The sequence below is a fragment of the Orycteropus afer genome, unplaced genomic scaffold, assembly GCF_000298275.1.
Source record: "Orycteropus afer afer isolate SDZICR_OR568_19922 unplaced genomic scaffold, OryAfe1.0 scaffold00332, whole genome shotgun sequence".
Taxonomy (NCBI): domain Eukaryota; kingdom Metazoa; phylum Chordata; class Mammalia; order Tubulidentata; family Orycteropodidae; genus Orycteropus; species Orycteropus afer.
In genome coordinates this window covers 3,171,573-3,183,828 of record NW_006921919.1, presented here as the reverse complement: position 1 = coordinate 3,183,828, position 12,256 = coordinate 3,171,573, and the positions used below count along the sequence as shown (strand labels likewise).

Here is a 12,256-nt window from a genome sequence, read left to right as displayed (position 1 = left end):
AGTTTGTCCTGCTGTTGGAGACCTCTCTTATCCCCCCACCTGGGTCAATGTGGCTGACTGTTCCTCTGTCTGGCTTCCTGTCTTTTAATCACCTTTCTCCTGCTCTTCTGGCCTGCTTCTTTGGGCATCCCTGAGTTTCCCCTCCTCACCTAATCCCTTCGGCTGATTGCATTTCTATATATCAACTTCTGTAAGTCTGATTTTGAGATCTTTGCAAGATATTTAACTATTTCAGATTTCTTCATTATCAATTTAATGATAATAATAATAGTTAATAATATTATTATAATTTTTAAAGAGCTTTGGACAAAGTTATCTTACTTCTCCAATGTGTTTCTTTATCTATGGCCTCGTTTTAAATTTTCTTGTCTTTAATTTAGCTTCTTATTATTTTCTTTACATGAGGCTTTTCAATTTAATTTCTTTTTGTTTCAAAAATTATTTTGTAAACTTGAAGCCTATACTTACAATCTTTTTTTGAATGCCACCGAGATGACTCATATGAAATATAAACCATTTGCGTGTATGAGGCCTGATTTGTATAACATATTAACTATAGTTTGCATGCCTTCACAGAAGATCAGTCTAGGCTTGGGAGATGTTCAATATAACATTCATTTACTTCTTTGTAACTCATCTGTCATTTCCTTTTATTTATTTTTTTTTCACTCATACAGAATACTGGACATCTATCTGATCAGTATGTGATTTGACCAAATTATAGCTAAACTAAAATATACAGCAAAGAAAGAAAAGACTAACAAATCTTGGTCAGGAATGAGACTTCAGACTTCAAAAATCTTTGTAGATTTCTTAGTGATCACTTAAGAACACAATTTGAAACCTCTAGTCCCAAGAGCAGTTTGATAGTTGGGTAAAAAGCATAGAAAATAGGCAAAATACTGGAATTTTGAGAACAAATGAACATTTTCCGAGGCCTATATTTTATTTTGCAATATCTCTCACTATTAGGCTTTCCTATTTGCTTAGTTAATGATAGTACAGTTAAGATAGGAATAGCCTTAAAGCTAAAGTAAATTTCTGTCACCTCATCCTCTTTGCCGAATTCATCACCATCACCAGGAAACACAAGTTTCCTGAAAGAATCATGTCCTATTCTGTTCTCACTAGCCCCAGGACTATCACTATATTAATGTTCCCTCTTACAGCTGATTAAGCTTTTATTTTTAATCTATTAAGCAAGAAATAGAGGTGGGGGGCTGGTAAAAATAGTATAAATTAAAAAAAAAAATTTGAGGAGGATTAATTTTTAGTTTTAGAGAGTATTATGGAGTCTCAAAGCATACAAAAAAAGAGTGTAGAGAAGAAATTGAATAAAGGGAATGATGTTAAGTAAGAGGAGACAAGAAAAAGGAAAAAAGACTCACTCAGAAATAGGAGCTAATAAAAACTTGTTTGATTTCTCCTTTGGTCATGTAATGTGTAAAAGATCATTTTATTGAATGGATAGATAAAATGAATAACTTAGAAAATGAAACAAACACTAGACCTTAGTCTTTCTATAATCTGATGAAAAAAGTAAGACATGAGAGGGAGCCATGCAAATTTTACATTGAATGTCACAAAATAAGCACACATATTAAGAGTGATAATAATATTGGTATGACTTTTGTTGAACTTGCTATAGACAGTTGATAGGGACCTCAGGTGGCACTATGGTTAAAGGATTGGGCTATTAGCCAAAAGGTTGGTGGTTTGAACCCACCAGCTGCTCCACAAGAGAAAGATAAGGCAGTCTGCTTCCGTAAAGATTTACAGCCTTGGAGACCCTAAGAGGCAGTTCTGCCCTGTCCCATAGGATCGCTGTGAGTCAGAATCAACTTGATGGCAGTGAGTTTGGGTTTTGGACAGTTAACAATTGTAAACTTATCCCTTTTAAAAACATTGTAAGTATAGTAATTATCAAAGTTATAATTAACAATTAAAGCTGACTTTTCCAATTAAAATGCATATTTTTCCCTAAAATTTGGGACTAGTTTGTCTCTCCTAGAAACCTTTCTTTAACTCTGTTTTGCTCATGTTTTGTCACTGCACAGAAAATAAAAAAAAACCTTCATATTTGTTATTCCACAGGGAACGTGATGCAAACAAAATCAATTACATGTATGCTCAGTATGTCAAGAATACTATGGAACCACTTAATATCCCAGATGTCAGTAAGGACAAAAGATTTCCCTGGACAGTAAGTAACTCAGTTTCAGACTTTATGCTAGAAGGTTGTTTGTTCATCAGATCTGTACTAAGAGTTATTCTTCAACTGAAGGACTGACTCTGGCTTGTTGTTCAAGAGCTATCTTTCCTTTCCTTGATCAGACAAGGAAGAATAAAACAGCTCATACTGTCTCTTTAGAGATGGTCATCTGTTCTTAAAAAGGAGCCTTGGTTAATTAGGTGCTTAACATTAGTTTATGATAGTTCATTAATACACTTAAAAAACAAAAAATAATACCTAAGTGTGTATACTGTTATTAGGTGCTCTCAAATTGATTTTGCCCACAGTAGCCACACATGACAAAGTAGAATTGCTCCCATAAAGAGTACAACCAAGAAAACCTTATGGGGCAATTCTGCCTTGTCATGTGTGGTTACTGTGCATCAGAATTAACACTTGACAGCACCTAATAACAACACATATACTTTGGTATTATTTTCTGTACTTTTATCGTTTTTTGTTTTTTAAGTGTATTAATGAACTATCATAAACTAATGTTGAAGTAATTTAACATTTACCTACATAATATCAAATATTGTTGTTGTTGTTGTTGTTTTTATGTGCCGTCAAATCATCTCTGACTCATAGCGACCCCTCCTTGGGTTTCCGAGGCAGTATCTCTACAGAAGTAGATTGCCCAACCTTCCTTCAGAGTGCCTGGTGGGTTTGAACCACCAACCTGCTGGTTAGCAGTCAAGTGCCTTAGGCACTGCCCCACTAGAGCACCCTAGTATGAACAACATACCTAAAATAGTATTGCTAGAGTTGTTAAGTGTATCCTCAAAAATTAAGATTCAGATGAGTCAAGCCAGGTCAATCAGTAATCTACCTCTGTGAATAGCTCTGTATGAAAAATGGTGATCTATTTAGGTCTTTCTCCTCTGGAGCTGCTGGGTAGGTGTGAACTGCCAACTTTTTGGTTAGTAGCTGAGCAGCTAAGTCTAAAAAGCCTGTGCTAATTCAGGGAAAATGGATAATTTATCCTGAAAAATTTTCAGATGAGTCAAGCAATGTCAATTGGTAATCTACCTCTGTGAGTAGCTCTGTGTGAAAATGGTTATCTATTTTCCCTGAATTAGCAAAGCAGCAAAGATCCATTTCTCAGACATTGAAAACTGAATTCTAATATTTTCTCAGACAATGAAAACTGAATTCTAGTATTTTCTCTCATTTTAGAAAGCATTGCACATTGAGGCAATTGCCTTGATTTTGCTAAGTGCATATCTAGGACAACTTTTAGAACTTAATAATATGGATAATAGAAACAGTAATGTTATTAAAGCAGGACAATTTGTAACATGTAGTGTCCTAGGTTGGGGCCCTCATGGCTCAATGATTAAGTGCTCATCTGCTAACTTAGAGGGCGGTGGTTTGGACCCAGCCCTGCAGCTCTGCAGGAGAAAAGACTTAGCGATCTGCTCCCATAATGATTACATACTAGGAAACCCTGTGGGGCAGTGCTGCTCTGTCTTATAGGGCTGGTACGAGTTGAAATTGACTCAGTGGTGTACAACAGCAATGCCCAAGGAAATGTAATGCTTTTCTATTCTGCCCCTCTTGCCTAAGGCATTGACTGCTAACTGGAGGCTGGCAGTTCAAACCCATCAGCCACTCCACGAAAGGAAGGTTGGGCAATCTATTTCTGTAGTGTTACCACCTCAGAAATCCAAGGTGGGGTCACTATGAGTCGGATACAACTCGACGACAGTTTGGTATACCAGTATAGTAGATACTAAGGAAAAACTACTCTGAAAAGTTTAAAATAAAAAAAAAAATCAAACTACAGGGTACAATTTTTTAATGAAGAGTGATTATTTTCTGTTGCATTTACGTAAACTTCAGTATAATTTGTACATTTATTGTACTTTGTTATCTTCAGTTAATTAAAGATGAGACTATTAAATATTTGGCATCTAACAGACAATTTCATCCCTTCATAATTTTTTGCTATTTCGTTTTTTTTAGAATGAAAACACAGGAACTATAAACCAGCAGCACATTGGAAGTTTGCTTTGTACACCTATAAAAAATGGAAAGAAGAATAAAGTGATAGGTAAAACCTTTCCATTAACATAACTACTATTTACTGATAAAAGAAAATATGTATTCCTGGAAAGTTTTTTTTTATTTCAAATGTCAATTTAAAGAATAAAATACATGAAAGAAGATAAAAATTGGAATGATAAAATATTGAAATGTTTTATGTTGATTAATACCAATACACTTTATTAGATACCTTGTTAACTTTGATGTGTTAATGTTGTTGTTTTTGTTGTTGTTATGTGCTGTTGAGTCAAACCTGACTCATAGCGACCCCTCCTTGGGTTTCCGAGGCAGTATCACTACAGAAGTAGGATTGCCCAACCTTCCTTTCGAGGAGTGGCTGGTGGGTTTGAACCGCCAGCCGTCTGGTTAGCAGGCAAGTGTCTTAGCCATTACGCTACCAGAGCTCCATGATATAATTATTATAGTCTTATTTCATTAGAATTTATTGTTTAAGAATGATTTTGTGCTGAAAGTGAGTAGACTAAGTGAGAAACTTCAAATTGATCATGTATTTTGTTTAAGACTTATTTCCTGGTTTCTGAAATATTTTTGTTTTTAACATGTGGTTTAATTATAGGTTGAATTCATTTATTCAGTAAGTATTTTGAACACTTCACTGTTCTAGAGTCCTGGGTGTCTCAACCTGTTAAGCACTTGACTATTAGTCGAAAGGATGGTGGTTCAAATACACCCAGAGGTACCTCTGAAGATAGACCTGATGATCTCTTTCCAAAAAGTCACAACATTGGAAACCCTATGGAACTGTTCTACTCTGCACACAACACCATGAGTTGGTATTGACTCAATATCAAATAGGTGCTTGGGATAAATCAGTGAAAAAAGCGGAAATTCCTGCCCCCCATTGAGCTTACATTCATGTATGAAGGTTATGGAAAACCAGTACCTCAACAATGGTGGAACAGTGCATTCTCAGAAAAATGCAGTGATGTTTACTATTATCAACATACTTGTTTCTTAGTATTGCAAGTTACATTAAAAATAGGGCTAAAAATTAGGATTTTTATGTACCACTCATGAATAATTCACATTTTGTAAATAGTATGTATTTTTAACATTCTCCCAGAACTTTGGAAATAAAGGAAATAATGAGTTTATTTATTTATTTATAATTGTAATTTGGGTGAAGATTTACAGAGCAAATTCACTTTCCATACAGCAGTTCATATATACTTTGTCTCATGTCATTGACCACAGTTTACCACAATGCAACAGCTCCCCTCCCACTTCCTCCTCATAGTTACCTCTTCCCAGTGTCTATCCCTCCGTACACTCCTGCCCCCTGAGCTGTCTCCCTGTGCATAAGCAGCCCTTCTTTCTTCCATGATTGTTCTCTCCAAAGAGTGTATCTACTTGAGGTAAATGTTCAACTCATATGCCTGTATTTTGTTTGGCTGGAAACCACAGGTGTGAGTTCAATTCCAGACCTGAAGGGCAGCTAGGGGCCATAATCTCAGTGGTTCTACCAGGCTCTATCGGACCAGCAAACCTGGTCCCCACCTTTTTTTTTTTTTTTTCTCCAAATGATTTTGAGTTTTGTTCCACATTGTTCTCCCTCTCCACCCAGGATCTCCTATGTAGATCCCCTTCCAAGTGGATGACAGTGGTAGCCAGGCACCATCTAGTTTTTCTGGTCTCATAGTTTTATAGGCTGCAAATCAGATGGTGTACCAGTCGTTAGGACTAATTGTTTCCATGAATTTTGGTTTTCTTCATTCTTCTTTGCTCTGGATGAGGAGAGACTCATCATTGCATCTAGATGGCAGCTTGCTAGCTTTTAAGATCACAGTCACTACTCACCAAAGTAGGAGGTGTTTTATATAGTATGTTATGCCAATTGAGCTTGATGTCCCCTGTGACTATGGTCCCAAGCCTGCATGTTCAACTACTCGGTCCCTCTGGGTAGCTGGCTGTGACCAAGCAGTGACCACAACCTTGCCCCTTGTCAGCTCTACTATACACCTGGGAATTCTGATCATTCACATAAACTTACAGGACCATTGTCTGCCAACCCTTTATGTGTTCTTGAATACACTCCCCATTTCAAAGACATACCTATCGTTTAGCCTGTCCACCCATCTGTCCATCCATTTACCCATGTTTGCCTTCACTGACAATGCAGTACTGTATGTGCAAAAGGGTTCATAGGAAATAATGAGTTTTTTTAAAGGGTAAATGTTTAAATAAAAGCTCTTAGGAAGCAATGCTAAGAAGCTTTGGTGGTGCAGTGGGTAAAGCATTCAACTGCTAACCAAAGGTCAGTGGTTCATACTGCTAAAAATTACAGCCTTGGAAACCCTATGGGGCAGTACTACTTTGATCTGTTGGGTCATTATGAGTCAGGATTATATGACTCAATGGGTATGGAGCAATGCTCAGATATATAAATTTACCTTAAAAAGACTGAATAGTTCCCAGATTATAACTTTATTGAAGAAAAACAGAAATTAAGGACAAATATTGAAAGTGCTTCTCCAAGTTGTGCAGAGATCCTCTGTGCCTAACATAGAGATGGAGGTAGAGAGCTATACCAATGTTCATCGAGTAGTTTCACCACATGGTGAGCTTAGGTGGAGATTGGTGCAGCAGGTAGTAGGCAATATTTTTCTCAACAAGTCCAGCCCCTTTGCTTATAAGCTTCCTTACTATGAGATGGACACATTGATTTAATGCAATTAAACATTCCATGAATCTGACAACCCTTGTTCTGATTCCAGACCCACCAGTCTGACTTCCCCTATTCTGATTGTGATTTTTCTTTCAGAGGTATTAGCGTATAGGAAAAGAATGTGTTATTCATGTACCTTCAAATATGTTGGTTGCTTTGACAGCTGCTAATGATTATGTAATAGTGAGTGGGGAATTGAGGCAATTGACTGGAGGTGCAGGTGCACATACGTACTCTTATCTCTGGGACAGATTGATTTCTCATTTAAATTAATACTCTTCTAGTTTTATAAGTCAATCTTGTGGACTTAATTCATGTGACTTCACTCCAGAGAGATGGCTCTAGTTTCTAAAACTACAAGGTAGGGTCAGATCCTGACCCTGGTAAATTGTGTGTTAAAGCCTGTTAGAAGCTAGTCTGGCAGCTCCCTGCTGGACTATTTGGTCAACTTCTCTCTTACACAGTTCTCAGAGAAAAAACTGAGGTGAATGAATAAGTAATCTCTCTTTTAAAGATTATCACCAGTCTGAGCTCCAACATAAACAATAAAAGAAAACCGCTGAGGGTGCCCTACAATATGGTGTAAATTAATGTTATAAAATTTTATTTGCTAGGGAGACCAAGGGAAATAGCTACATTAAGAATGTTACAGGCTTTTTGATATAAGTAAAAGACTTAGTACAACAACCTTTGACCTTTGAAAATGTGGAATTAAATTCTAGAAGGTATGCATTATTTACTAAGTTTTCGTAAAAAGGAGGACAGAGTGATAGTTTGCCACATTAAGTCACATCTTCCCTTTTCCTTAGTAGCTTCTTTTTGAAATAATTACTGAGAATGGGGAGTGGCTGGAGGAAGTTATACATCATGCGTCCTTCATCTCTTTGTGCATATGGTAAATAAGAACTAGTCAGGTGAAATGGAAAGAGCAAAGGACTGGGAATAGGAGTCTCAGCTACCTATTTGCTCCATGCTTCCTTTAACCACTGAAGTGATTATGAGCACATGACTCACCTCTGCAATCCCCATATGATGTAAATGGTTAACACTCTCAGCTGTTCACCTAAAGGTTGGGAGTTAGAGACCACCCAGAGGTGCCTTGCAAGAAAGACCTGGCAATTGACTTCTAGACAATAAGCCATTGAAAACCCTATAGAGCATAATTCTGCTCTGACACAAATGGGGTCACTATGAGTCAATGGCAACTTAATGGCAACTGTTTTGTTTTTTACTGAGTTTTAGTTTCTGAGGGATGTGTGCTAAATAACTTTTCAGATCTGTTAGAGATTCACATTAAATGATCCTGTCACTGTTTCAGACAAGTAAGCAAAAAAATAACAATTGAAATAATTCCAGACTTTTCTTGGCACACATTTTCTCTCACCGTACTTGCTAACAGAGCCAAAAGTAAGCAAATGTTGTTTTTGGAGAAGAAAAATTTCCTATAAATAAGAAAAAAGGAAGGAGGGAGGCAGGGAGGGAGAAAGAAGAAATTATTCCCCTAGTGGGGGCTTTTGAGGAGCTAAAATTAATTCCAGCTACGTGGAAGAAAGTTTCCAGTGTTCCCTGCTGTTTTATAAGTGTGACAGAACAAACGATTTGTATTCTGGACCATACTTATGTCCCCATTGATGCAGCATGGAAAAGGTCATGGTTTTAGATAATTTCTCTTATGTGTTATAGGCCAGATTCCACTATTATGTAATTCTAATTAAGAATCTCCATAGAGTTACATGCAGAAAGACAGATGGGCCCATGTGTTTTTTGTAATCTTCCTTCCCTCTCATTTTTTCCCATTACTGACATTTAGATGAAATTATAGACATTAGACCAGTACGGGGGCTGTTGTATCATCAAATTTATTCCCTGAGGTATTGTTTCATATCAGATGTTTTCTTAGTGCTCAGCTAATACAGTGTTTCCATTATTTTGCCTCCAAAACTATTAAGGAAATATATTTCCTATTCAAAACATACTTATTTTAACCAATTATTTACCCTATTTTTTAGGCTCAACATGCCTTTTTCCATACTGGATTTACCAGGAATTTTTAATGCCTATTTTCCATACAAATTTCAGGACAGCTTAGTCCCATTACACTTTTAAACCAAAAAAAAAAAAAAAGTGTTGAGAATACTATCTCCACTTCACATAACGTACATTTTCAACTCTTTGTTAGTGAAGAAATATGATTTAAAAAAATTATAGTGCTGTGCTACACATTGACAGAGAAGTATAAGAGAGAAGTATGTGTTTCTTACTAAATATTCTAAACTAGTTATTATCTAATTCTCTCTTACCTTACACTTTAAGAAGGTTCTAATTTTTTTTTATTTCAACAATGACTTTTCTAAGTTTCTTACACATTCAGACTTGTTCTGTTAGCCTGTTTGAATTAATCAAACACCAATGTTAGTCTGATGCTCTAAAAGGTACTGTTTCACCTCCTTGGCAGCACTAAAATGGAAGTCCCTAGGTGGTGCAAATGGTTAAGTGCTTGACTATTAAATGAAAAGGTTGGCTGTTCAAACCCACCCAGAGGTGCCTTGGAAGAAACCCTGGTAATCTGCTTCTGAAAGGTCACAGCCTTGAAAACCCTCTGGAACAGTTTTATGCTGACACAATAGTGCAAAAGACCTGTATGCCTACAGAGATTTTTCTGAATTGGCATCCCCCCCCACACCATTTTTTTTTTTTTAATTGTGATTTGGGTGCAAATTTACGAAGCAGATTTGTTTTACTCTCAACAATTCATGCACATTTGATTACAATGCCCAACCATAAAAAACTATCCCTCCCTCTCCTCCCTGTGACTACCCCTTCCCTGTGCCCTTCTTCACTATGCATTCCTATCCGTCCAGCTTTCCCTTTATGTGAATGCTGCCCCTCTGATGGCCCAGGGCTGATTGATTGATCTAAGGGGTTCATCTCCCTCGGGTAGGTGGGTAAATCTCCCTTGGGTAGATGTTCTGCTTGTGAGTCTTTCTACTGTTGTGCTGAGAGCCAATCCACAGAAGTGAGTCCATTTTCAGGCCCGAAGGATAACCCAGGGCCATAGTCTTGGGGGTGCCACCAGTGTCTAATCCGATCAGTAATTCTGTTCATTTTTGTGTTTTTGAGTTTTGTTCCACATTTTTCCTCCCACTCTATCCAGGGTCTCCAATTTTGATCTCTGAATAGGACTTGAATAAATTGTTCAATCATCAATTGATTCAAAGTATCCTATCATCTTACCTTACTCTGTTAATTTATTTTGATTTGTTTACAAATTACTCAGGTGTGGACCTTTAAATAAGGTGAATTCTTGGAGAGATAGTCTGTTCATCTTACAGTAGGATATCAAGGCATTGATATTCTAAAATAATATCGCTTTAAATTTGATTTCTCCTTCATTTTATTTTTCAAATTAAATTTTATCACTTGGCAGTGTCATTAACTGTACTATTTATAAAATACTTGCTAGGAATTTTCTAATATAAGTGTAATTGAACAATACAGTGTCTTCCATGGAACATATCACCTGTATTAATAAAAGTATATAGTTTTTTTTCTCAATTGGAGAATTTTAAATTATACTTAGTTATAATAATGCTGGGAAATAAGGCTGTGGAGGCAGTAAAAACTGGAAGAAAATGAGAAAAAATGTACAAAATTAAGAAATTACAGTTTAAGATTATAAAATCTACAGAGTAAAAATAAATATAGAGTATAGCTCTAAGGATTGATTGAAGAAATAGAGTAATAATTAAAAGTTTATTGCTGTTGTTATTAGGTGCTGTCAAGTAGGCTCCAACTCATAGTGACCCAATGTACAACCAAAGGAAACACTGCCCAATCGTGCACCATTCTCACAATCCCTGCTATACCTGAGCTCATCATTGCAGCCACTGTGTCAGTCCATCTCATTGAGGGTCTTCCCTTTTTTCCCTGACCCCCTGCTTTACCAAGCATGATATCCTTCTCCAGGGAATGATCCCTTCTGACAACATGACCAAAGTGGGTAAGACAAAGTCTGGCCATTCTCGCTTCCAAGAAGCATTCTGGCTGCACTTCCTCCAGGACATATTTGTTTCTTGACTATTGCTTCCATGGGTGTTGATTACAGATCCAAGTAATATGAAATCTTCGACAACTTCAATCTTTTCTCCATTTATCATGATGTTGCTTATTGGTCCCATTGTGAGGATTTTTATTTTCTTTATGTTGAGATGTAATCCATACTGAAGAATGTAGTCTTTAATGTTCATCAATAAGTGCTTCAAGTCATCTTCACTTTCAGAAGGCAAGGTTGTGCCATCTGCGTATTGCAAGTTGTTAATGAGTCCCACCAAGTTATAGAAAAATTAATATGTCAAGAGAACTTTTTTAGATAAATAATAATAGGGAAAAAAAATCACATTTACAATTTAAATAGAGAAAGAGAGAGAGAGAGAGAACACTTAGGAATAAATGTGGCCAGAAATATGTAGTATCTGTATGAGAAAGGAATTGATGCCTTTGAATTATGGTGTTGGCAAAGAATTTTAAATCTACAATGGACTTCCAGAAGAATGAACATTTCTGTCTTGGAAGAAGTATAGCTTTATTATTCAGGTATAAAATTCAGTAACAATTTTGGAAAAATTAAGTTGGATTACATGATTAAATACAATACTATTAATCTATAAAAGCACTAGAAAAAATAAAAATTTATCTATAATCTTAAAATGGGGAAGCCTCTTTCAAAGCATAGTAGTTGAAAAGTATTACTATAGTTGACTACTTGAAAAACTAAGTATTTTATACAGCAAAAAAACTAATTGGCAAATGACAATTTCAGGAAGGGGAATATTTGCAAGATGGTAAGGGTAGGCTTACATGTCCATACCACAGGGTGCTAATTTGGGGAGTCTGGGTTGTGTGGTTGAAATGATATAAGGCCACATGTATGGTGTAAAATTTGAGCTTCTGCTCTGTCATAAAGCTGGGAGTAAAACTATGGTTGGTAAGAACATACCATCTCTGGAATTACAGAAAATGAAACATAACAATTTGGTTTTGGAAGTCATCTACTTCCTTCAGCCTAATTTCCAGAAGTGCCTTTAGTGCTGAGTAGCTCTCAGAACTGTTGTGATGATCACATGAGATCATGTATGGACAAGTGCTTTGTGAACTCTTAATAGAACAAGGGAACATTGATTGTTTACTGTCTAACTTTATGGCTTCTGGTTTTCCCCTAATATTTTTTGAATATTGTTCTGTTTTATGGTTGTACAGATCAGAGTTTTTTTTTTAAAGTGACTTACGATGCG

At 36.4% G+C, this 12,256-nt stretch overlaps 1 protein-coding gene across 1 annotated transcript in view; it reads left to right on the top strand.

The window, feature by feature from the left end:
• The window catches only part of PDE5A (phosphodiesterase 5A), a 191,656-nt gene that overhangs the window by 103,429 nt on the left and 75,971 nt on the right, over positions 1 to 12,256 (top strand). Inside the window, exons 8-9 of the mRNA XM_007952375.2 lie at positions 2,095 to 2,203; positions 4,199 to 4,286. Coding sequence (XP_007950566.1) covers positions 2,095 to 2,203; positions 4,199 to 4,286 — 197 coding nt within the window. The remainder of the gene's footprint in view (positions 1 to 2,094; positions 2,204 to 4,198; positions 4,287 to 12,256) is intronic.